The sequence below is a fragment of the Hesperophylax consimilis genome, chromosome 1 (genome assembly GCF_061612785.1).
Source record: "Hesperophylax consimilis isolate HC1 chromosome 1, BYU_Hcon_1.0, whole genome shotgun sequence".
NCBI classification, from domain to species: Eukaryota; Metazoa; Arthropoda; class Insecta; order Trichoptera; family Limnephilidae; genus Hesperophylax; species Hesperophylax consimilis.
In genome coordinates, this window is record NC_142836.1 from 14,928,176 (window position 1) to 14,955,996 (window position 27,821).

Genomic DNA, 27,821 nt, shown 5'->3' on the forward strand with positions numbered 1-27,821 from the left:
CGAAGTGTGGACTTTTATTATTAATACCTTTTTTATACGCATTTCTTAAATAAATAAAAAATACTACATACTTCAATTTTTTTTTTAAATCCTCAAGTTGAAAAAAAAAACTTTTTTATGTTGATGATTCATTTTAATGCTTAAATGCTTTACATATGAGTATGCTTTGTCTAGTTTACAATATTTTATTTACACTGCAAGCTAAAACACTGTGCACAGTGGGCTGAAAATCGCCTTTCATAGACATACAGACTTGAATTTTTGAAATAATGAAAAAATTGAAAAATACAAATAAATAGTAGTATATCTGTATGTAAGTATATAATGGTCAACCTTGTGATTCCAGAGATAGCCTCATTTTTAATGTCAGTGCCATACAAATTTTTCTTAAAAAAATGATAACTCCTTCATTTGTACACGCAATTGCTTCATACGAAATTTTATAGCATAGTAATGATCAGCAGAATACATTTCTAGCCAAAAAAATACCCTTGAAAATTCAAATCTCTATGTCTATGAAAGGCGATTTTCAGCCCACTGTGCGACGTGTGCCACTGACATAAATATAAAAATATATTTAAAAAGTACAAGGTATAAAGTACACAGCATAAAGTTTAATGAATAATATACTGTATAAAATGTAATGGTTAAATATAATGTTAAGTATACAGTGTAAAGTATAAAGTAAGATTTATGGTATAAAGTGTAAGGTTAAATATAAAGTTAAGTTAATTATAAAAAATAAATTATAAAATTTACTACAGAAGAAAATAAATATATTGTTAATAATGACTAAGAAGAATTATTTGTCAACTATGCCAAACATTATCAATTATCAAAGTAACGATAATATAAAAAATATTAAATTAACAATTATTTTACAAGCAATAATTATTCGCCTGAAACACTCATCCACATTGAAAAATCTCCTGATAAAAGATACATGACGCCAACGGGACTCGAACCCGTGTCCCTTCGATTTCCGGTCGACAGCTCTGACCACTGAGCTATGGCGGCTCTCTCTTATCACTCTTATCTCACTAGATGGCGTCGAGACAAATTGTCTACATTTTTAGGTGAAATACTTGAACTTGTCAAATATTAATTATTATTTTTTAGTGAGAGAGTTAGCACTTACAATGCCTTTCTCATATAAAATAAAGTTGGTTGTTTTCAGATGAAAAAATGTAACAAGCAGTAATTGTTGAATGAAACACTAGTATATATTGAATAATTTCGCGGGTAAGAGATAAGCCGCCATAGCTCAGTGGTCAGAGCTGTCGACCGGAAATCGAAGGGACACGGGTTCGAGTCCCGTTAGCGTCATGTATTTTTATCAGGAGATTTTTCAATGTGGATGAGTGTTTCAGGCGAATAATTATTGCTTGTAAAATAATTGTTACCCTTTGTGCTATGCATAAAAAAACTTGTCTTAAAAACACTAGTTTACCAAAAAAATAATAATAAAAAATATTATTAAAAAAAAAAAATTACATTTTTTATATGATAACAGACTTCCTTCATCATTGATATCAAAGTATTCATTTCCTAATCTATGCAGGCGATATATCAAAGAATTTTGTTCTGCATTAGTTGCAATATTGTTACAATAATATGGCGATATGAGTCGAGTTGGTCTAATAGGTAGATGATAATTTATCAGCGAGGCTAGTTCAGGGGAGTCAAACCAGTTACTGTTAGTTTTAAATTTAAAAAAATGGATCACAAAGTATTCGTCTATCTTTTAACGATAAGAGTCCCAATGTTTGTAATAGAAAATCATAATTCCTAAATTAAAATTAATTGAAGGAGAAATTTTCGTTGGATCCTCTCAATGGAGTTTATATGGCTGTTGTAGGACTGGTTCCATATAGAGGAGTTGTATTCTAGGTGGCTTCTAACAGGAGTTGTATAAAGTATTTTGAACATAAGGATGTTTTTGAAATCCTTAGATATTCTTAGGATGAAGCCCAAGATTTTCATTGCTTTACTAGTAAAAATATTAATGTGATTAGTATATGTTTATTTGGTACAAAATTTTATTCCACGGTCCTTTATTTCAGGTACAGAAAATAAATTATGGTTATTCAGTGTATAACTATATTTTATAGGGCTTTTATTCTGAAAAAACTCATGTTTAACATTTTTAATATGTCAGTTTGTTAATGCTTCACCACTCTGCATTTTTTTTCTAAAATGCGATTGTGGGGACAAACAGTCATTGATATTTTTTAAGATTTCATATATTTTCGTGGCATCAGCAAATAATAATATGTTAACATCAGAAAATATTTAAGTGAGATCGTTTATGAATAATATAAATAATAATATTAAAGGTTTTTTTTTGTTTTCCGTACAACAAATATAGTATTTCGTTTATTTATACCCATTTTTTTTTTTTTTTTTTTTTTTTTTTTTTTAATAAAATATTTATATTTAATAAATAATATTCACTTAAAAAAATTTATTTCAATTAAATTTAAACGAAAAGTATCGTGAAATTAATAGATGTATTCAACGAAGAATGAGGAGGTGATACTCAAAATCTTATCGTGATCGAATGTTGTTCACTAATATTATGATGTAAATAATAATAAATAAGTCAAATAACATGAAGAAAAATAAAGAGCGGTGATAAAGATAAGCTGTAAGTAAAGCAATACTTTTGCTTCCAATAAACAGTAAATCTGGTTAATCTCAATGTTTTGATCTAATCTTTTAAATATCCAGCCGAATTAGTAACATTGACTTACTCTTAAGTACACGGTTGAAATGGTGCACTTATCTGCGTGGATTGTGTTGAATTATAAAGGAATCAGACGATCTCGATCTACTTTGAACCACATAGCAATACTTAGGTCATCTACGTTTATCCATCTTTAGCACTCAGCCTTGGCTTCATTACATATATGCCATGGTGATTAAATATTTTTGTTCCCATTACATATGTAGATACCTACTCGGATGAGAACATTACTTTCAGATGTTTTTCCACATAAATAGGTAGGTTGGTACTGTTTGTAGACCACTTGTTTTTACAATCCATGGTTTCATTTACATAAGATTACCAAAAATCCGCGAAAATATTTATCTACGTGAGAGAACAAAAAAGATCAAACAAAAGTAACATCAAAATAATAAATTAACCACTCATATCCAAAATGAACTAACACTCAATCGTGCCTCCTCAACATTTTATGTGGCCTCAGTGGTAGAAGGGTAAGGTTCTTGATTAGCAATCCGTAGGTCGCGGTTTAAATCCCGGCATCCGGAAGTAAATTTTATATACTTAATTAGTGTTATTTCTCAAATTATATAATCTATGATATATTTGAATATTGAAATTTTGCTTAAAATGGCTTTATCCGTATTTGGTGACCAGATCTGAATAGCCGGGTACTTCACCACCTTCCTCTTCACCTCCCCAATACCGTGAGCCTCGCAATGTACCCCAATTGGGGATGTCATAGTCACACTGGAATCAGTTGGGACTTTTGTGATGTATTCACATTTTTAAAAATAACTTACATCATACTAGAAATAATAGCGTGTTTTTGTGAAACAACTATTAATTTGCTTTAATTTCATTGCACTAATATAATATTTTTGTCGTTTTAAGTAATTTGGGCCCTGAGGCCTCCACCTCATTGACAACTGCAATTAGCAAAATGTATTTAGTAATTGCAACCAAAAACAAGGTATAAATATCCAAAGCAGTTCCGAAAAGATACCACTTGCTTCTTCTTCTTCGTACAATACACATCATTATCATGAACTCCGTGAGTACATACCTCAATAAATTTTACATTAAAGCCGGTTATTTTAATAACTTAGTTGTGTCAACTATTAATGATGTAAACATTTTTTTATTATTTTTCACAGTTCATCTTCGTCGCTCTCTTCGTGGTCGTGGCAGCCCTGGCCGCCCCCGAGGCGCGCAAGGTGATTCCGGTGCTGGAGAGGACCGAGGTGACCGACGAGAGGGGCCAGTTCGCCCTGAGGTACCGCAGCGCTGACGGAACTGTGTTCTCCGAGTCCGGAGCCCTCAAGCCCACACATGACGGCAAGGATTACGTACTCGTCAAGGAGGGAGAGTACTCCTTCATCTCTGACGATGGAAAGGTCTACCGCACCAAGTACGTCGCTGACGAGAAGGGGTTCAGAGCCGAGGGAGAACATTTGCCCGTCTCCGTTGTCGCCTAAGAAACCTTAAAATTGACTGAGCATTATAGTGCGAAATTTGACTAATACTAAGATAAGATAAGACTCTGTTTTTTGGGATTTATTCAATAAATAAAATTAAGCAAAAAAAAAATTGTGTATTAACTTTGATTTCATAACCCAGAATGTGTTTAAATATATGATAATAAGTATTTTAAAAATATTTTTAAAATACTTATTGTCATACTCTTACAACACTTAACCGAAGATTTTTTTGTACATCAACCTCACACAGGAGGCCTTGAGGAAAATAATTCCTCTCAGGGTCCGTGTGATCTGTGAGGATGCTAGGTGGAGGTCTTTTTAGGAAAGGAAGGAGAGGTAGTTTTGGGAAGGAAAAAGGTGGATAAGAATTTGAGGGTCGGATTGTCCATTGTCCAGGAGTGACGTACGTATGGATCCATCCCTCCTACTGTGGTGCAAGGCGATATTCCGAGAGTCCTGCTAGAGAGCTCAAAAGGTCTCCATTGTACTAAAGGACTACGTGCTCGTCAAGGAGGGAGAGTACTCTTTCATCTTTGACGATGGAAAGGTCTACCGCACCAAGTACGTGGCTGACGAGAAGGGGTTCAGAGCCGAGGGAGAACATCTGCCCGTCGCCGTTGTCGCCTAAGAAACTTCGATATCACAAACATAATGTCCTATTGGAAATGTTTTGTTTTTTTGTTTACAATGTTTGTTAAAAATACGCTTTATTTTATGAGCTTGTTTTAATAACTGTACCTACCTGCTTTAGCAAGAAATAAAAATTTCATTATCAAACACATTTTTCAATAATTTACTTATTGACGCGACGCGCGACCTTGACATTTTAAGAGATGGAAAGTAATTCCGCATAATTTTGTATTTCAGGTGTTTGGAAAGCGTTGTGTTGAATGTTGATCTCTGTAATATAAAAAATGTGTCAACCTTATATTGAATTAATTTGAATAAGTATATCAGATCTTCATCTTCCAATGTGTCATTTTACTTTAAATCTAAAAAAAATGAAATATGAATTACACAGGCAATGTTAATATCAATGTAATGAATAATTAATTATAAATTTTAATATTCATAATTACAAACACAAAATATTCTACATCTTGATACTCACCACTCTTCTAGATACAAGCGCCAGCTTCTATAGAAGAGGAACATTAAAAAATCAAAAGCAGTTAAAACTAATTGGACTAATTGTATGAATTATTATCTTTGTTGACATTATTGATTATACTCTGTAAATTGATTAACTTAATAAATATATGTTATATAAAAAAAAAAAATTAGATATAAAGATATAATATCTCTAATTCTAAATATTATAAAATAAAGTGTCTCTCTATCTGTTTCTGTTTGTTTGTGCTCTTATTTCTTTTAAACTGCGCAATGGATTTTGATAGGGTTTTTACTACCCTTTTTTCTTCCGGAAGGTTTATATATATAATACATATAAATCATATTTATAGAAAGTAGACAAAAGTTGATGTTTGCAATCAAGTCGTAAATATATTTTTTCGGGCGCTTAAAATTGCTAACGCTGGCTAAACCTTATTAGACACAACAGGCCTTCATAAAAGTTTGAAATGGTATATGTCTAATTGTCTATCTCCTAAGGATAACCTGAGCAATGCCGGGTACACGTCAAATAGTGTAAAATAATTAATACCGCTGGCAAAAATAACGAAAAGGTGTGGAAAACAATCATTAAACTTAGCAATAAAAAACAAACAAAAAATATAATATGCACATAACACATCACAAATGTCGATAGCACAATTCACAATATAAACACTAATATGCACACAATGCAGATGTCGATAACAAAATTCACAATATAAATACCAATATGCACATAATCACAAATGTCGATAGCACAATTCATAATATAAATACTAATATGCACACAATCACAAATGTCGATAGCACAATTCATAATATAAATACTAATATGCACACAATCACAAATGTCGATAGCACAATTGACAATATAAACTCGAATCCAATGAAATACGCAAATATTTTTTAACAATTAATTTAGGTTAGTTGGTAAAAAAATGGCACTTAAAATTAGAAACACCGATACTAATGATTTATATACATCATTTGTCAGTCCTTGTCACAATTCCAACCAACAACATTGATGAAATTATTAGATGAATATTAGTGAATTAATAGGCAATTCTTCCCTTGGACATGACAATATATCGGTGGAAATATTTTTTTCAAATTCTAAGTTCAAAGTTTCGAAAATGGTAGCATTTTCTTAAATTCTAAAACAAACATTATTACTCCTACATTTATCTGGTGATCATAATCTAAGCACTAACTATAGACCAATTTCTCTTACATCAAAAATTGTCAAAACATTGCTATCGTAGATTTAATATCTTAAATCAATTTCGGCACTCCGCTGGGAACTGTACTAGGACCTATTTTATTTATTATTTGCGAAAACGATATTTTACATACCGAAACCAGACTTCTCAAAATATCAGATATGAGAGTTTCAACTGGTCTATTATTGAATATTTAATTGACAGCCCTGAATTACTGGAATGCATTAACATGTGTGTATCCGCCAGGCAAATTCGAATCAAAAACACGTTTAAATGTATCAATAACCAATACTAACTACTCTATTTATTCACCAATTCCAAGAATTTATTATATTGCAAACAAACATTGTAAACTTAAATATATTTATTTGGTGTCAACAATTTTTTGGGTTTCAAAAGACCACTGATTTCAGACCTATTTGTTAGATATTATCTTTTATTATTTCTCAATAATCTTGTCTCTTATATTAGTCTATACTTTGCGTACAAGTTTTTTCATATATATTTATGATTGTATGCATATATGAACATACTTGTTTTATTTTTATACTTTAATTTATTTACTATTTCAGATCCTATTATTTAAATTCGATTTTTAGTAAAGCATTAATATTTCCATAGGTCAACTTATATATATTTTTTTAATTCTTCTCGCTTATAATATTATTCAATACCTTTATTGCTTGTTGAGCCCCTTTATTGCTTTCTTTACATTATCAGTTCTTATTATTTGGATTCGACATAAACCCTATTATTAGTATTTTTAATATGTTTTGTATGGTTATGCTATGTATAAAACACAATATTATATATATAGTGCCTATATATATATCCATGTATCCTGTTATACTTACAAACTGTAATAAAGTAACATAAATAAAAGCCTTCACATCTCTACTGCAGGATGTTTTACAGTATCTGAAAGATTCATCAAACTTCAAAGTTAATTTTCAAGTAATGCGAAAGTTCTACTCGAGTTCTGTTACTACATCATTATGGGCCAGTGTCTTCACAGAACTGACATATACTTGAGAATTAACTTTGAACAATTCATAAAATTAATCGTTCATTTTCGGATTCTGTGAAAGTCCTTTTCAATTTTGGGTTCTTTGAAAATTCAAGTTATGTTATTCTACATAGAATTATAGTCTAGTAGCTTGACAGAACTGAAACAATGACAGAAAAATCTTTCATAGTACTTGAAAATGAACTTTGTAGAATTGTTCAATTTCAAATATAGAATATTGGATCACACAATTTATTTATATGTGGCCAGTGCAGCCTAGTAGAAGTATGAGGTAGGCTTTCCAGTTGACATTTCAACATTACTTTCGCCGAATTATCGAGAAAGAAAACAAATACCGTAGTGCTATTTAGGTCAAATTGTGATTTGTTTTTAATACCACCTTATTGTTTTTTTACTATATAAAACCTAAAACAAAGTATTTGCTTTATGTGAAAATATAACAGAGTTTATACACGGTTTTAAAGATTATTATTTGCCATTCTCCTGCATAATAAGATATTTGTCACAAAAGAATTATAATAAAATACTTTTCTTGATATAGGAACCTACTTTATCGCTTGTCTGAACATTCAGTTTAGATTTTGAAAATAACACTTAAATGCAAAGCAAATGCCAGTTCTGGAGTTCATTGATTTACCAGACACAACCAGTATTATTGGTAATATATTAACATTAAATTTGTTTTAGTGACATCTCTCGGTTGTCCAGTAATACTCGAAATCAAAATAACTTAGCGAAGATGCAAACCTTTCAGAAAATGAGGAACTATGAGAACTATTTATTCACCTACTTTATTGGTTGTCTGAACAATCAGTTCCGATTTCAACAATGACACTTCATAGCAAATCCAAGTTTTGGCGTTCGTTGAGTTACCAGCCATAACCGTAATTGATATTTTTGATAATTTAATAATATTAAACTTATTTTAGTGACATCTCTCGGTTGTCCAGTGATACTCCAATTTTAAATAATTTAGCTAAGATGCAAGCCTTTCAGACAATGAGAACTACGAGAAGCTTTTATTCAACGCAGTCTGTTTTACCAAGTTTTACAAACATACGATTATCGTTAATGTTTAGTTCCAGAAAATTACAAAAGATGCTGCTTGCGAGACAATCTTTTTTTTAAATTTCAGGTATTGATTGTTACGATGGAAATTATTTAACATTGAAGATAAATATTCCATAAAAATAAAAATAAATTGGCTCAAACTAAATTAATTTTTACTGGTTTTGGTAAATATTTATCGCTAAATTATAGCAACAAGTTATCATTATGTTCATTGTTTTCCTTTCAAAGCGTTTTCACCTCTCGTCGAAAGCGTACGGTTTCTCGTCGACGGCTTTGTTGTGTCGGTAAAATGGTGTTAATATTATTCATTTCAATTGCTCTGTGATCTAAAAATGTCTCCCAGTCCGATAGCATCTGGACTGTCGGCTGGAGTACGTGGTCCGACATTTCTGGAAGTGTCTGAAACCAATAATTTCACATGGCCTGGAGGAAATGGTTCACTTGACTCACCAGGACCTGTCAACTACACTCTAGCGGCAGGTTTGTGTAATAATTTCTTACTCACTTGTGAATGTAGTATGTAGTATGATACAGTATAATATGTATATATTGTATTCGTGTGTTGTGTTTTTTATTTACAAAACAAGGGTAGTTATTTTTACAGTAAATTATCACAATTTTGCAAAGGTGCTGTATAATTGTTGTTAGTAAAAAAAATATATAATTTTTAAATTCTTCTGAAAAGGGGTTAAAATAAGGCAGGTGGCAAATCCATGGTTCCATGAAAATGAGTATGCCTTTTTAAAATAAACAATACTATTTAAAAGTTATAAAATTTTAATATCAAATGTGACAAATGTTGTCAAAAACGCTAACCACGTTTTTACTTATTTATTATTCCAATCGTAGACAAATTGAGACAACTCGATATTTTGAAAATACATTCGTTTGGTTTGGGGAAATCGTAAGAAAACCGTAACTTCACTTTTATCTCGTTCATATAATATAAAATAAGAAATATTTTTTAAAGTTAAACCTGTTGTTACGATAGCGACGCGAAATATAAAATAGTCATTTTGGTTATTTTTAAGGTTTTATTTATGGCATCCCGCATAAATATTTTGAGGCAAACTGAAAAGGATTATTATTTCTATTTCTTAGGTCAAAAAAAGTACATATTTAGAAAAAACTATAAAAATACTGGACGCCTGGTCATATATGACCCTAAAACGCTGGAGGGTTTAAGCCCCCGCATTCCCAATTTTTGAAAATCCTATCTATACATCACAGTTCAACCATATAATATCTCGGAGTTAAATTTTTTAACTCGTTACCAGAAAAAAATAGAAACATAAATGCAAATATAAACGAATTCAAAAGCCACCTTAAAAAGTATTCCGAACAGTTGAACTGAATCATATCAAATATTAACCAATATAACAACACCCCCTATACACACAAGCACTGCTTATTTATGGGGGTACATCAAATACTTGTATTATATTATATTATGTAATTAATAACTGTTTTATATTGTGTAATTTAATTCGTGCATCTTTTTTTTAATAATAAAATAAAAATAAAAAAATACATTTTTTTGCTGAAATTGTAATTATATAAAATTCCTTAGATAGAATAATCTCAAAGTTAGCACCGAAAATGACTAAAAACCGTTTTGCTCTGTTATTTAATATATTATAGGTATGATAAAATTTACAATGTATCGTTAAATGCAACTAAATCATAGGTCGAGAGATTTTGACTCTATCTCAAACGAGTCGTGTTTAATTAAATATTTTCACCATTTTTGCTTAATTATTATCGTTTTTAATATTAGCGCGCTCCCTCAACATTCGTATTTATATATCTCCCATTCAAACTATCTTTAAACGCTTACTACGGGGCTTTAATACGACAGCCCACTCTTATAACCAGTCGGTTTGACAACTCGTCCATGTATTCACTAAACAGGATGAGGGACATACACCCTCCTCGCCTTATTCTTGACCGCAAGTTATTCTTAGAGTCATTTTCAGGAACCGGTGGCGAAAGCAAGATTGATCTCACTCTCTGCTCTAGATCTGTTGCGTCAAAAATATCAAAGTGGACGGTTTATGAGTGTGAGATAGTTTTTGATCATAGATTGATAACTTTTTCAGTGGGAATTACAAATACAGAAGCTCCACAATCATCTTGAAACTTCAGAACCACTAGGGCGAATTGGGTTAGCTTTGGGGACGCGCTGCGTCAATCTTTAAGGGGTTTTCATGACGTAGCCACTAGGGAACAGGACAACTTGGGGGATTTTTTCATCGCGGCGGTGGTATCAGCCGCTGAAACTTTTTTGGGCAGATCAAACCCAATGAAGTTAATTAGGAGGTCGTGGTGGACAGAAGAGCTGACTTTGCTGAAAGGGGCCTATAAAAGGGCCTATAGGGGCCTGGTAGTGGTTAGGCGGAGTATATGCTTGCCTGAAGAAGCGGCTGCACTTCAGGCCCCTTTAAGGGCTTCCCGTGGCGCTTATCGTTCGGGCGTTCTCTCAGCAAAACGAGCTGCATGGCATAGTTGGGTAGATGAAGTGGCTAACGCCAACCCGTGGAAAATCCACAGCGCTGTTGAAAACTCGGGAAAAGGATCAGAACGATACTTATCGAGCGTTGTGCTCAGTAATAGCAAAGGAAACGCAGAGAGTGTTGACATAGTCTCCACTCTTGAGACACTTCTGGGCAAGTTAGTTCCTCTAGACTCAGTCAATGGGGAAAGTGTGCACCATCAACAGGTAAGAAACCTGTCACGGCTTCCACCTAGAGACCTCGCCCAGGGAGACGGCGTGTCACCATTAAGTCGAGCAGAGGTTGAAATCATAATTAAGGGTTTGGGTCCGAAGAAGGCACCGGGATACTACAGATTGAACCTCATAATAGCGAAGAATGTTTGGATCCACGCTAAAAAGGAGCTTTATCAAGTGTTGGAAACGTGCTTGCGTAGAGGAGTATTCCCTACAGAATGTAAGAAAGGCGGGCTCCGGATTATACCAAAGAGGAACAACAAGCCGAGAACAGATATCGGAGCATACAGACCCATCACTTTACTTCCAATCTTAGGTAAAATACTGGTAAAAATCATCAAAAATAGGCTCAGTCTCACCTTGTCTCCGTCCTGTGACTGCCAATTTGGCTTCGTCCTCGGTAAGTCCACTGAGCACGCCATTAAGTATGCGCTTGAATGGGTAAGGGTTTGTACCAAGAAGTATGTAATTGGAATCTTTTTGGACATCTCGGGTGTCTTCGATCATGCGTGGTGGCCGATGAATTTAACTAAGTTGAAAAGTCGTAAATGCCCGCCTTTACTGTTCAATATTGTAAGTGATTATTTACGTAACAGGAAGGTTATTGTGATGTTTTCATCATACGTGACGTTAACATGGGCTTTCCACAAGGGTCAGTCCTCGGGCCTGACCTGTGGAACATCCTTTTCGACGACTCATCTAGGTCACCCTTGCCTGAAGGATGCATATCGGTCGACTACGCAGATGATAAGTTTATTTTGGTCTCAGGAGACAGCAGAAAGGAAGTAGAGAGTAAAGCAGAAGAGGTTCTGCGTAAAACTCTTGAATGGGGTAAGAGAAACAGGCTGAACTTCGCTCCCCATAAGACCGTGGGACTTTTGATGAAGGGTATGCTCAGTCGTGCCAGAAACCCTTCCATCAGAATGGGAGGCTCCGCTATTCGTTTTGTTGAAAGCACCAGGTATTTAGGCGTCAATTTAGATAGATATTCTTAAAATTGAGAAGGCTTTCAACGGCTGAGTGTGGATTGTGGACTCCGGCACTTCGCCTCATATATAGGGGTGTTTACGTGACGCATGTCTCGTATGCCGCTTCTGTGTGGGAGCACCGGCTTAATAATACATTAATCCACTTGGCCCTCAAGCGGGGCCAACGGACTCCCCTGTTTGCGCTTTCGGGCGCATATAGGACTGTGGCTATTGACGCATTACCGGTTCTGGCTGGTACACTGCCTATTGACTTGGAAATTAGGGAAGTTTTGACAGAAAAGGCATTGACAAGAGGTAGGGCCGCTGTCCACCTGGGAGTCGAACTGACACTCGGTGGAGCAGTGTCCCTTCCTGGCTTATTGAAAGCCATGCGAGATAGAACGCTGAGTGTTTGGCAAGAGCGGTGGGATAGGTCGACGAAGGGTAGATTGACTTTCTCTTTCTTCCCTTCAGTTTAAAGCAGAATGGAAGGGGCGCACATAAAACTGGATCACTATATGACGCAATTGGTGTCCGGTCATGAGGAACTCAGGGGGCGGCTACATAGTCTTGCCTTGTCTCCTCATCCAAACTGTTCATGTGGTGACACTAACCAGACAGCCGAGCACATTCTGTGGTACTGCGAGTTGATGAAGGATGCCCGAGAGGAAATTTTGGATGGCTTGAGAGGGATTAGAAGACCGGCATGGAATGCCGATCTTGTGTTGAACAGAGAGAATTTAGAATGCTTCAAAAAGTTTGTAAAGTCCTGGGTAGAGAGATGGCCTGTGCTTAGAGTTGCTGATTTAGATTAAAATCATCTTTGTTTCAGGTGCCAAGCGTATTGTTCCTGTCACTCCACGGTTACTCTTCTGTAACAACTTTAATATTGTTTATGCGCCATTGCTTTGTGTTTTATTTTTATTTTTATATACTCATTGGTTTTACTTTATTTGTCTTATGGCATGATCACAATGCATTTATAATTTTTTTTGTTTGTTTTATTATTTTTCATTCATTTATTGTGTATATTGGCTTTTTACACCGTTTTTGCCCGTTCTTTACACTGTTTATTTATGCTCATTCTTCCTTTTACTTTTAAATTTGGGCCTTATTTATTAGGAACGCGTTGATAATTATAATACTGTTTTTTTTTGTGTTTTTAGCTCTTTAATACTATGCTAATCTTTTTTTCCCTTCTTTTTTTCTATTATGAACGGTCAATTTGTTGTTGATCACAACTTATTTTTTTACGTTTGTTATTTGCCTTTTTATTTGTTACTAACAAATTGGTTTATGATTAGGTTTTCGAACTGAACTCTATCGTACTGTGTTGTTTTTTTCCCCACCATGGGGGCGGAAAGACCCTGTTCCTGCATCCAGTAAGGTGACATTAATCCGGTGCGGCTGTCCCACGAGCCACGGGTGGCTCCCCCGGCATCATGAGCGGGCCTGGGGAATGTTTGCGCGAGCCCGGTCCCCTTCCGTCCTGCCTCCGGTGACCTGAGGCTCACCTCATTCCCTAGGATCTTTGGGAGTATCTCCCCCTCCCCCCCCATTTACATTTCTTCGAGGGTACTCTCGGAAAACTGGCTAAGGGACGCGGGTGCTTGGGATCGTTGTGGCCAGGCCGCTTGCCACGCTCATTCTTGCCGGGACTACCCCGTGATATTGGGGTAAACTGCCCTCGATACGCAGCTTGTATATTTTTTAATCATATTTCCACTTGTAAATATTTTTCTCCTTCTTTATTATTTAATTGTAGATTCCAAACCACCAGGCGAACACATTTCAGATGTGTTCTTATTTTGTGTTACTATTAATGTAAGTATGCATACATTATTTCGTACTAACAATCATGCATGCAGGGACATTGGAGGGTCTAGAATTTTTTAAATAAATTTAGCTTCTTTTTACAAAAAAAAATCCTGGCGTGTGCGGCTAAGGAGGTTAAACAATCAGTTTCCTCACATAACCTCACATAGGAGACTACAATATTTCAAAACTTTTCTGGATTCCAAATGTTAATTTAAATCAAATGACTCCACAACCAGCTACCGACGAAGCGAGTAATTATGCGATAGATTTTCTCTCACTATGCGACTTCCATCAATATAACAACGTATTAAACATAAACAAACGAATTCTTGATCTAATAATAAGTAATTTGAACTGTGCATTACTGCCCTGCTTTCATCTTTTTATTACCGAAGATTCACATCACAAATCGAAATAAAACTTCAAAAGGACCCCTTTTTAAAACCTTTATCACGGCAAGTTTTATTGTTTAATTCGGCTGATTATACTAAGATTAATACATTTCTAGAAGAATTTAACTAGTCACATATTCTCAGTTATATGTGCATGGAAGAAGCTACTAACAAATTCTATGAAATTATCTACGAAGCTATCGACCGTTACGTTCCGTCGCGAAACCTTAAACTGCCTCCAAAATATCCCATTTGGTATACCTCTTGCTTAATAAAAATCATTAAAGAAAAATTAAAGTTTTACCGTAAATTTAAAAAATACTCACAACCATCTGATTACCACACATTCTCTTTACTTAGAACTCGCCAAAAGAAACTTGAAAAAGAATGTTATACAAACTATATAAATAATGCTGAGTTCAATATAAAGAATATGTGAAATATTTCTGGACTTTCGTGAAATCCAAATAAACCTCCTCTGATACACCTAATAACGTGTTCCACGGAAACCTTTCTTCAAGTGACGGGCAACAAATTTGCAATCTTTTTAATAATTATTTTCAATTTTTTTCTGTCCCCTCTCAATCAAAAAAACATTTCCACGAATAAGGTAGATAGAACCAATAATAATAATGCAAATTCAATAAATTTGAATTCGATTAAAATTAATACAACTTTAGTATTAATATATCTAAAAAATATCAACACAAAAAAGCGCTGGATGCGATAAATTACACCAAATTTTCATTTTTAATTGTGCTGAACAATTTATTACTCCTGTGACATTACTGTTCACACTTTCTATCAATGAAGGCGTATTTCCCACTATTTGGACAAAAGTTTTTGTGACACTTGTTGACAAAAAGGGGGATAAACACAATATTGAAAATTATAGACCTATATCAAAGTTATGCATTTTAAGTAAAATCATGGAAAAAATTGTTTATGACCAACTATTTAATTTATGTAAAAATACTATTATCAACCCCCAACAACACTTTTTTCAAGGCACATCTGTTGAGTCAAACTTGGGACAGTTCAGCGATTTTGTTCTTAATTCAATGGAAAAAAAAGCAGGTTGATTCCATCTATACTGATTTTTCCAAGGCTTTCAACAAGTTGAATCATGACACACTCTTTAATAAACTAGAAAAAATTGGTATAAGCGGGAATCTTCTCAGATGGTTCTCATCTTACATTAAAAATAGAAGTCAAGCTGTTGCCCTAAAAGGTTACATGTCACAAATAATATTTATTCCCTCAGGAGTGCCTCAATGTTCTCATTTAGGGTCCCTACTCTTTACTTTGTATATTAATGACATAAAACATGTCATCAGATATTTTGATTTCATTCTTTACGCTGACGATATGAAAATATACAAATGCATAAGCTCAACAGATGATTGCAGTAAATTGCAAGGAGATATTAATGGAATTGATGAATACTGCAAAGAAAACCAATTATTCCTAAACATAGATAAACACGTAAATGTCACCCAATCATCCATACTTACCATCTAAACCATGTTCCTCTCCAACGAGTAGAAAAAATCAGAGACCTTAGAGTATTACTTGACTCTAAATTACTTTTTAAAGATCATATTGAAAACATTTTAGAAAAAGCCTACAAACAAATGGGCTTCATTCTACGAATCATGTAACGTCAAAGAATTGTGCAAGTTTGGATTGCCAGGGTAGTGCCCGATTATTGTTTTGTTGAGAGTTTTTCGGGTGGCTGCCCTGCGATCGGTTGGACGAGCGGGCAAAAAATAACGCGGGTAGGTAGATCGGGACAATACGGGAGAGGACGATTCCGCGGTGTGCGTTGCGTTTTGCGGGAAAAAATGGATATTGAAAATAATGAAAAAGATCACGCGGATACCATGAACCGATCCTTCGGAGTCTTTCCGTGTAAATTAACCAAACATAAAAGAGACGTTTTGACTCCTGCGCGAGATCATCCGGTTCTTAGTTCGAGTGTGGTTGTTCGGTGAGATTGAAATGTTGAAGGATACAGACTTTCCGTGTAGACTAACCAAACATAAAACAAACGTTTTGACTCCTGTGTGAGATTGGCCTGTTCTTTGTTGGAGTGTTGTTGTTTGAAGAGATTAAAATATACAATCAGTTACTTGGATTAAAAAATGGTTTTATTTGTGAGTGGTTTTGAAGGGTAATTCCTTGGAGACTACACTGGATTACCAAGCATGCTGTCGAGGTGACGCAAAGATGAAGCATCATTGTCCCTTCAAACGTTCAATGGATGCTGATTAAATGAGGATGGCCTCGCGCACTCCTTCGCACTCCATCCCACGAATCTCTACCCGTAGCAATCTGCTCACCGCTGGCGGACTCTCAAAACACCTTCAGACGTGACAACATGATCAAAGTTCTTCAATGCTTTTAAACATTATGTCTCCTTGCCTTAGCCTCATAACCACATTACAGATTACAGTGTCACACACACGTCATTTTTCGCTCTCTTAAAGTAATTGCTTTCCTACAGTTAAAACATCAAATTGTATCATTGAACCTCGCAAAATCTTTCAGTGAACTCACATAAAATTGACTCTTATATAATCTCTACAGTGTTGATTTTAATTTGCTGTGAAACCAATATCATAAAGTCCAGTAAGGTGCAGTTCCGCGTAGCCATATTTAATACTACCTACCAGTGGCAGTGCAGTGCCGTGCGTGCTCTGACAGACATACATACTCAGCTATATATCCACTTCATCGCCGGTGCCCAACAATCCAGAGGTGCCCAACCTTTTCAACATGAACTGTTCTAAGTGCCAACTAACTATTACCGACGGCATCACGTGTTACTCCTGCAGTAAGCAGTTTCATTACGAATGCGGAGGAACATCTGAAACTACATTCAGAAAGGCTAATAACGAGAAAAGAAGAAGCTGGCGCTGTACTACATGCAAAACTTCACTCCAATCATCCGCTACGTCAACCAACCCAATAGAAGATGTAATGGTAGAAATAAAAAAAATATCTTCTGAACTTGCCTCTCTCAAAACACTTAATAAGCAAGTCAAGGAAGACATGTCAGAACTGAAAAAATCTGTGGACTTCAACAACTCAAAATTGGATGACTTTTCCAATAGATTCCAAGCTTTCGAACAGTCAATGAGCAAAGTAGACTTTTTGGAACAAGAAGTTTCCTCCCTTAAATCGACCATCAAACAAATACAAGAAGATTCCAACAAAAGGGAGCAATGGATGAGACTACAAAATGTCGAAATAAAAGGAATACCTCAAGATAACAATGAAAACATTCCAAACATTCTATCAGAGATGGCAAACAAACTTGGCTTACACAATTTTAAAACTAACGAAATTGAGTTCGCCACCAGAGTCTCGGCGAAAGACCCACTTCATTCCAAATTAATCAAACCAATAATTGTTAAATTTACCACCCGCTCGCGTAAAAATGAATTCATCACCGAAATTCGACGAAGGAAAGGAATAAGCACGAAGGACCTGAATTACCCTGGTGACGATAGAAAAATCTATGTCAACGACCATCTGACTAGTTCTAACAAAAACCTCCTTTTTCGGGCCAAGGGGATTGCCAAGGAGAAGGGATTCCAGTTCACGTGGATAAAAAACACCAGGATATTTGTGAGAAAAAATCCCACTTCGCCTCCCATACCAATTTTCAAGGAAGAGGACCTAAAGAAAATAGCCTGAGTCGATCTGCATTCTCTTCGCGTCGTAAAATGGATTTTTCATACACTCATGTGTCTCCCCATACATTTCCCCCCTCCTTTTATCCACTCCTATTACACTCACCCTCCCTCTACCATTTCACCCTCTCCCACAAACTTTCTAATTCTTTTCTAAATCAGTCAACACTTCTCAAGAACCAACCTGGAATACATTTTACCGCATGTTGGCGACCCCCTGCACTCCCGACAATCAGACCTACTCGACGGACAATCGCGGTCTCACACACACTAATTATATTCTCCGCCGTGGTAAGCAAATTACCGTATACTCATTTGTCAACAAATATTTCACTCAAATATAAACTGAATAGTATTATTAACCGCTCTTACCTCAAATATGGATATCTACCTCTATCTAATTATATCAACATCAGAATAATATTATCACTAGCCGAGCCAGAGATGCGTATTATAAGATTTCTATACCATTATTATTTTAAACTACTTTATGCACCCATACCAAGAAATTATTGTGTTAGATGTACTTACTTTGTAAAACTGCATGACCACTATAACCGAACTCACTTATTGAAGTTATCATTTATATGTATAACTTACCGCCTACTCACTAATATTTATTCGAATACTCCCCATGTCTTTAGCAATATATCACCAGAACTGTAGAGGTCTTCGTACCAAGACTACGACGATCCTTCAAAATACCTTTTCAAACGATTACGATTTAATTGCCCTCACAGAATCATGGCTCACCAAAGGTATCAGAGACGAAGAACTTTTCGATCCCCGATACTATGTATATCGTAGAGACCGCGATTACGCTTCCACCGGTCAGCGTCTTGGCGGTGGTGTAGTGATAGCTATTAAACAGGAGCTGATCAGCGTCGCCAGACCAGAATGGACTTCTTGTGCTGAAGACATTTGGGTCACCATTCGCACCAATACTACACCTCACAGTTTGGTCCATATATGTTGCGTGTACATCCCCGGAGGGACTCAACATCAATATTTAATCGAAAATTTCCTGAACATGTTATCAGACGTAGTATCAAATAACCCCAATGATTCTTTTATTATCTTAGGTGACTTTAATCTTCCTGAAATTTCATGGATCCAAACTACGCCATCTGCTCACTATGCAGCTAGTAATTACTCTACTCACGTTAGTAATTACTTCGTAGACTGTATGCATTTTCTGAACCTCTCTCAATATAACGGTGAACTAAACTCAAGCGGCCATATCCTAGATCTGATTCTGTCAAATCTACTAATCTCCGTCGAATCTAATGACGACCCGCTAGTTCCCGAAGATGAACATCATAAAGCTCTATCCATTAGTGTGCCATTTCAGGAAACTCCTTCATTGACAAATGCGAAAAGAAAAGTTTTTCTATATAATCGTGGAGACTACGATTCAATTAATTTCGCCCTTGAACAAGCTGACTGGGCTTCCATTTTTTCTACCTCTCAAATAGAACCAGTGCTTGACGGTTTCTATACGTTTTTGAAATACCTCATAAATCTTCATATTCCTCATAAACTTTCGTGGAACTCGAAATATCCTCCTTGGTACAGTGCTGCCCTTATTAAGGTAACTAAGGAAAAATCAAAATACTTTAGCAAATATAAAAAACACAAGAACCAGGCTGACTATGACGCATTTTCCCTGCTTCGTAAACGGCACAAAGACTTATGTCGGAAAAGCAAATCCCGTTTCTTGAGTAATATTGAAAACAATATTTCCTCAAACCCTAAAAACTTCTGGAGCCACGTCAAATCTTCTAACGCATCCCAAGGTGTCCCAAAATGTATGTATTTTGGAGAGCTGAAAGCCAATAATGGAACGGAAATTGCAAATTTATTTTCAAAATATTTCAGTTCAGTTTTCAGTAAACCCTCCGATCCACTTACCCTTGATCCAACTGACGTCGGGAACCATACATCCAATATAAGCAATATTGAGGTGACACGAGAAATTGTCTTAAAATACCTTAAGGAAATTGATACTCGCAAAGGTGCCGGTCCTGACGAAATACCTTCAATCTTTATCAAACAATGTGCACACAATCTAGCCTTACCCCTTTCTTTAATTTTCAATCGTTCCCTAACCGATTGCACTGTCCCTGTTATATGGAAATCTGCTTATGTGTCTCCTATTTTCAAAAATGGCAAAAAAACAGACGTTAAAAACTACAGGCCAATCTCCAAACTTTGTATATTTAACAAAATTTTTTAAAAAATAGTCTATGACCAACTATATTCTGCTCTTAAGCCCAGCCTGAATACGACCCAACACGGTTTCATTAGTGGTAAATCTACAACCACAAATCTTTTAACCTTCACAGAGTACCTGCAGGATAATTTGGATAACAGAATACAAGTGGACACTGTCTATACCGACTATAGTAAGGCGTTTGACAAGGTCGATCACTCAACCTTGTTGAATAAGCTTTTAAAGATTGGTATTCACGGCAATCTTTATCGTTGGCTCTCTTCTTATATCTCCAACCGTAGTCAAATAGTAGTGGTTGCTGGATTTAAATCCGACTCTGTTGCTGTAACATCGGGAGTTCCTCAAGGCAGCCTGTTAGGACCGTTACTATTTAATATCTATATCAATGATATTGGTCACTGCTTTTTACACTCGCAGACCATCCTATATGCAGATGACATGAAAATCTTCTCACCTATAAAATCAATCGAAGACTGTCACAAGCTGCAAAAGGATTTACAACGTTTAAACGCGTATGTTAATGCCCATTGTCTGGAATTAAATATATCCAAATGCTTCATCGTACGCTTTACTAGAAACAAAAACATATTTATACACGAATACTCAATTAATCATCAACCTTTATCTACCAAATCAGAAATTAAGGACCTTGGGGTTATACTTGATAGTAAACTGAATTTCAATAAACATATTGACCACGTAGTCACTAACGCATCTTCTATGCTGGGTTTCATAATCCGTTCCTGTAAACAATTCAAAGACATTGCTACTTTCAAAACACTGTATTTCTCATACGCTCGTAGTATCCTTGAATACGCATCTCAAGTGTGGAACCCAGCCTATGCAATACATAAAAATAGAATTGAAAGTGTTCAAAATAGATTTTTAAGGTACCTTAATTTCCGCTCTTTTCGATCTCATATCAGTAATGAAGACTCTGCAAAGTTCTTCAATATACAGACGTTAACTTTCCGAAGAAATGTAGCAGATTCGGTAATGTTATTCAAAATTACACACAATTTAATCGATAGTCCTGATCTTCTTCAACGCCTATTATTCCATGTTCCCAATCGCAACAGCAGACAGTCGCTTACTTTTAATCTCCCTCATTGTAAGACAAATTCCAAACAAAACTCATTTATCTACAGATCCACACACTTTTTTAACTTAAATTATAACCATATTGACATATTTAACTCGACTTTACGCGACATAAAACAAAAACTCAATAATCAACAAAACTCAAACTAGAAGTTCAATTCCTATATATTCCCGTCCTTTGCCTCTTAATCCTTATCCTATGTTTCCCCCTCCCCCCCCACCCTCCTTTATTTTAATATTTTAATTATTTTAACTAAACAAGAAATTAATTTAAGAGAACATCTCTATGCCATTGTACACCATTGTAACACCATTAACTATTCATCAGTGGAAAGTTCATAATTGGCATAATTGATAATATTATTATTGTATCATTATATAATCGAAGATTTGCTGTCAACTTTTCCAAATAAATAAATAAATAAATAAATAAATAGCCCTGGTGATTGACAAGGGTCCATGCTCATCAGACGTGACATCAGACGTGACAATCACAAAACCATTCAATAAACTTTTTACAGTTGAACTACTTTATATGGCATACGTAAGATCTCATCTCGAATTTGCATCTGTCATTTGGAATCTACAATACCACACTTATATTAACCGAATTGAAAATATTCAAACAAAATTCCTTAAACACTTGTCGTATCGTTTTGAAAATCATCAATGTAATCCTATTACTCTTTACAAACGAAGAAAAAATTTTGACGTACTGTTTCTGTACAAAATTGTTAACTGCCTTATTGACTCCCCAGAACTGTTAGAAAGGATTGCATTTCATTGTCCTGAACGCAATACCAGATCAAATACTTTATTTTATATACAAAATATCAAATCGAAATACGAACAAAACTCCTTGCTCGGGCGTATCTGCAAATCTTATAATGCCTTAAGCGATATTGACATTTTCCACTGTACCCTTAATTCGTTTAAAATCAAATTAACCTTACTAGGTATATACCTAAGTCAAAAATATTACTTCTGTATTGTTTAGTATTTTCTTTTTAATCATTTTTCACACAATCTATGTACTTTATTACTTTTAATTAATTTCTAGATTTTATAAATATTATTTTTTTAATCTTCTGTGTTTATTAAATTAAAATATAACACTTTCAATAACTGGTTTTATTGACGATGTACGTATTACATGAAAGATGACAGCAGTAGAGCATAGAGAAAAAAAAACAAAAGAAAACCAAATGGGTTGCCACACACAACATGTTGCCAACTTTTAAACTAACATTATTAATATAGAAAATAATGTATTACATTGTATGTTTTAACAATTATAAATGGAACTTAACTGGTTTAAATCATGTTCTTTATTTTATGTTCAATTCTTTTGTTTGTAAAACTGTATGTTTCCTAAATAAATTTTTAAAAAAAAGCTGTTCGGAAAGGGTGGGTCTCCTCCAATGACTGCAAGTATATCGGCTTGGAGTATGTACTTGCCCATCGTACAACACTTTTCTGCTGGGAGTGCCATCGGGTTAGTGTGTACAATACAGCGATATTTTGAGATGTTAGTAAATAGGTGAATTCACATATATTTAAAAAAAAATGGTTATGGTTATAAAAATTTGCTTATGGAATCCTATCCGAGCCAAAATCTGAATTTTAGATACGGAATCGTCTCCAAATTACGCCCTTTGAAAAGTTTTTGTAATGTAGCAAATCATGTTAGTATCTAAAAAAAAACACGTATTGTAACGGGACGAAACCGCGCAACCTCGAATACTTTCTCGCGCACACTTATGATGGCATCCGCTGGTTACGCAAATTATAAACCAACTAATCAGAGGCCAGCTTCACTCTACCTACCAAATAATTTACCACGGACGGCCTATATAAGCGGGCTCATGGCCTTTGAACGAGCAAAGTTCCCGAGTCAGTCGTAGGCTGAAGGCCTGATTCTGGTAGCGAGATGGATCGTCCCTTCCAGCAAGGTCTTGGTAAATCCTAGGCTGAGACCTGAAAACTGAGAGCGAGATGTGTCGTCCCTTTCAGTAAGGTTAAAGAGTGCCTAGAAGAAGTCTCTATTTTTCGTGTCTAGTTCGGAGTTAGCGCGCGGTTTCGTAATTTCCGATAAGTTTTTTGTATTCCTTATTTTATTTTTATTTATTTATTTAACGCCCAGAGGGCTTTTACATGGTTGGTGGTATAATTTTAATTTGACAGATACTTTAAAACATAAAAATAAGAATAAAATTACATTTGATAAAAGCTATGCAACAAGTCATACAAACACAAGAAACAAAAACAGAAAATTACAGCTATTTGTAGGTTTACATGATGTGTTTAGAAGTATTGTTGAAATAAATGTTTTAAATGATCCACAAAACTTGTAATAACTGTTAAATAAAAGCCCATACGTGGGGGTGTCATAAAACAAATTTATTCAATCTCTTTACACTATTAAACAAAAATAAAGGTTGTCCGGGGGTAAAGTGCGCTAACTTCGGTGATTGTACATAAGCTTAGAATTAAGAAAAAACTTTTTTCAAAATTCAGATGTTAAGGTAGTTTTTAAATAAAAAAAAGGTTGTTTGAATGGTTGTGTCAAGGTACAGTCCTGGGACCGTTACTGTTTATTATTTATGTAAATGACATATTCAATCAAAGATTAAATGGAAAAATAATATCTTATGCTGATGACACTGTCATAATAATTGAAGGTACTGATTGGAATAATGTTAATAACTTAGCAAATACTGATATTAATATACTGAAAAATTGGTTCGATAAAAACCTCCTCTCATTAAATACTGAAAAAACAAAATGTATCCCATTCTCTATCAACAAATTTAAATCAATACCTGAATTAAAAATTATAATACATCAACTTAAATGTAACAGAACTAATTGCAATCAAGAATGTTCTATACTTAGTCTAACTTCTGAAATTAAATATCTTGGTATATATATAGATCAACATTTTAAATGGAAAAAACAAATTTGTGAACTTGTAAAAAGAATTAGAAAATGTATTTATATATTTATAAGACTTAGAAATATTCTTAGACTAGAAAACCTAAAAAGAGTGTACTATGCAATTGTACAATCTATATTACAATATGGTATTATTGGCTGGGGAGGAACTTATAACAATATATTAAATCCACTTAAAATAGTTCAAAGATTGATAATTAAAGTAATATTGAAAAAACCATCCAAATTTTCTACTGAGATTCTCTTTTCAATATTCAATGTTCCCACAATAGACAATATATATAAAAAATATTCAATTCTACAAATTTATAAAGAAATACAGTTAAATAACTTACAATTCAATTCATCAGCAAGATATCAAAAAACTATCAAAATCCCAAAACTTAATACAAAGCACACACAAAATACCTATCTCTATCTAGGTATAACATATTTTAACATCCTTCCATTATATCTAAAAAATATTGAAGATATTCAGGAATTTAAAATAAAATTAAAAAATTACCTAAAACTACTATAAAAGTCCATATCTTACTCTTATTATTATTTCCTTCAAATCTTGAAACTGTATTATTGATAAATCTTGCCTATTTCTTACTTATCCCTTTGGTTTTGCAAATATATTATTTACTTACTTACATGATTCCATATAATTTGAGCTAGGATTCACTCACCAAACACAAGAGCCTCGTCTCTTTATGGTGAGGAAAAGCTATTATTATTTACCTTGATAACACTGTATAATATGTATAATTGTATGTTTATTGTAAAAAACATACAAATATTAAATAAAAAAAAATAAAAAAAAAAAAAAAAAAAATAAAATAAAAAATGGGAAAATAATAATTCTTCTGTGGAAAAATATTTTTGTACAGCAAAATAAACATTGAAATTTCGAAGTTAGAATTGAAGTTAGCGCACTTTACCCCGGACACCCTGAATATATTTTAAAATAACGTACTGACAAACCAAACAATTTTTTTTAGTAAAAGTTTTATTCCCTGGAAAAAATTCGAAAATCACTTAGTTGAAAAAAAAAATTATGAATGCATACTTCAACATTTATTTAATTTAATAATAATTCTTATGTTTTTCAAATTATTTAGGGCAATAATAGTATTATGAACATCAAGTTTGCTAGCACCCTAGAGACAAAAAGTTACAAAAAACATCGAAAGCAAATCAGGCGAATTCATTTTTGGGGTTAGTAGGCGTAATAATCTATAAAATGTACTATTGCATGGCATGTTATCATGACATAACGAATGTTGATTGTGTTAGTGATATAAAATACCTTCTCTAGTACCTCGGCAGTATTCGGCGGCAGGTTACTTTATGCTTTGTTTCCTTACGGTAACGGTACACGACACCCGATGCGAGTAAAATATAAAGTGAAACCTAAACTGTTTATTGAAAATGCATATTTAAATTGTGTGTATAGTTTTATGGGATGAACGGCGGCAAGCTGCAGCACGTTGACTATTATACCATTCGAGATCCTGGCATTCTGGCAACTTATCGCCACACGTTCTGAAACTAAAATATAATATTTGGAATATTTTGGAGTAATAGTAAGTTTACTTTTATTCAATGTGTTAAGCATTAAGATTTTCAGGTCTTCAAGAAATGTTGATAGATAGTTAGAAGTCAGATTTTTTTAAATAGGATATGTAACAAGTTCAGATCCTTGTAGCGGCAATACATTTTTACTCGTGTGTTTTTCGTATACTATATACTCTGATTTGATGATATTCTTTAAAAACAGCAAATTCTTATATCATAAGGGCCGGCCCTGAACCAAACGGCGCCTGGCGCGAGTAAAATGTTTGCACCCCTTGTCAAAACCAGTAGATGTCTAGGTGATCACTGTAATCAATAATATTCGAATGATTTTTATTTTTGTGTAGCGCCGTTTACATATGGTATGGTTCCATGATAACTCAACACAGTGACAATTCATCACACTTTTAAAAAGTTATATAAAGTCATAAGAAACGATGAAAAAAAAATTTTTTTAACCTAACCTTACCTAACCTAACCCAACCTACTTAACCCAGTTATTAAAGTTTTTGTTTCATCACTTTCCATGACTTTATCTTTTTAAAGATGTGATGATTTATCCGGTCACTGTTAATTATTATCTCGGCGTCCGAAGCGGGGTGCTCCAATTGCGGCCACATAGGGCCGGCTGTGTATTTTTTTATTTTATTATCTCACGTTTTAATATTTCCTTTGAAATTGACATAATACAGTATAAAAGGGTTAATATTTATAATATGGATATATTGAATGGGTAAATAATGTTGCTTAATATTACATTAACCTTTAAATTTCATACTGATTAATTTTCGCAAGTATCATCATGTATTGTTTCATAGTGCTTTCACACAAACGAAAAATTGAATTCCGAAAGTTCATACTTAAATTATAGGTATCAAGGGTATTTTATGTTATTCCAAAAACCAATATTTTTTCTTTATACGGGGTTTTCCAATAATAGTTGTTATTTTGATATTCAATAATAAAAGATCAATGGTTTCGTTGCTTGTGTGGTAAGTAGCGCCGTTTTGTTGAAAGTAAACGTTGTCCAGATTAATACCATCCAATTCCGTCCATAAAAAATCATTAATTATCTCTCGATAGCGCAATCTATTCACCGCAACTGTTGATCCAGCCTCATTTTCGAAAAAGTAAGGTCCAATGACTCCGCCGGACCAAAACCGCACCAAACAGTCACACTTTGAAGATAGAGAGACTTTTCAACAATAACTCTTGGGTTTTCCGAGCCTCAGATGCAACAATTTTGCTTGTTGACGAAGCCACCGAGGTGGAAATGGGCCTCAACACTCAAGATGATTTGTATTTGATTCACTCAAGCGAATTTTAATAATTTCAATGCATTGTTGAAGCGTGCATCGTTCCATTTTTATTAATGACGTAGTTTTTACTTGTCAAATGTCAAAAAATTACAGATTCAAAAGTAACATCTACTGAAAAAGCAGGCTATTCTAAATAACACCTCTTATTGGAAAACCCTGTATTTTAAAAAATAACGTTGACTGTAAATTACCAAGAAAATAAATCGTTATAATATAAGGATAGTTACTTGTTTACAAACTATTACCTATGTAATTCTCTGGCATCATTATTATGAGTAGGTACTAAAATTATTCTAAATTTCTCATGCTTGACCATAAACCGAAATAATATAATGGCGGTGTGGAGTACCCACACTTAGTTTTCACCCTCATCAGGCCGGTTTATTATGCAGCGTGGAATATGCAAATTAAG

The 27,821-nt window shown here is 34.3% G+C and overlaps 2 protein-coding genes across 2 annotated transcripts in view; both read left to right on the forward strand.

The window, feature by feature from the left end:
- The first annotated feature begins 3,668 nt into the window (after positions 1-3,668).
- On the forward strand, positions 3,669-4,203 carry LOC149426335 (larval cuticle protein 65Ag1-like). The gene is made up of 2 exons (XM_089637721.1): positions 3,669-3,698; positions 3,883-4,203. The coding sequence occupies exons 1-2, from the start codon at positions 3,669-3,671 to the stop codon at positions 4,201-4,203; spliced, it is 351 nt and encodes a 116-aa protein (XP_089493847.1).
- Positions 4,204-8,880: 4,677 nt separating this feature from the next.
- Positions 8,881-27,821, forward strand: part of LOC149426336 (popeye domain-containing protein 3-like) — a 71,108-nt gene continuing 52,167 nt past the window's right edge. The window contains exon 1 of the mRNA XM_089636451.1: positions 8,881-9,117. Coding sequence (XP_089492577.1) covers positions 8,970-9,117 — 148 coding nt within the window. The 5' untranslated portion in view covers positions 8,881-8,969. The remainder of the gene's footprint in view (positions 9,118-27,821) is intronic.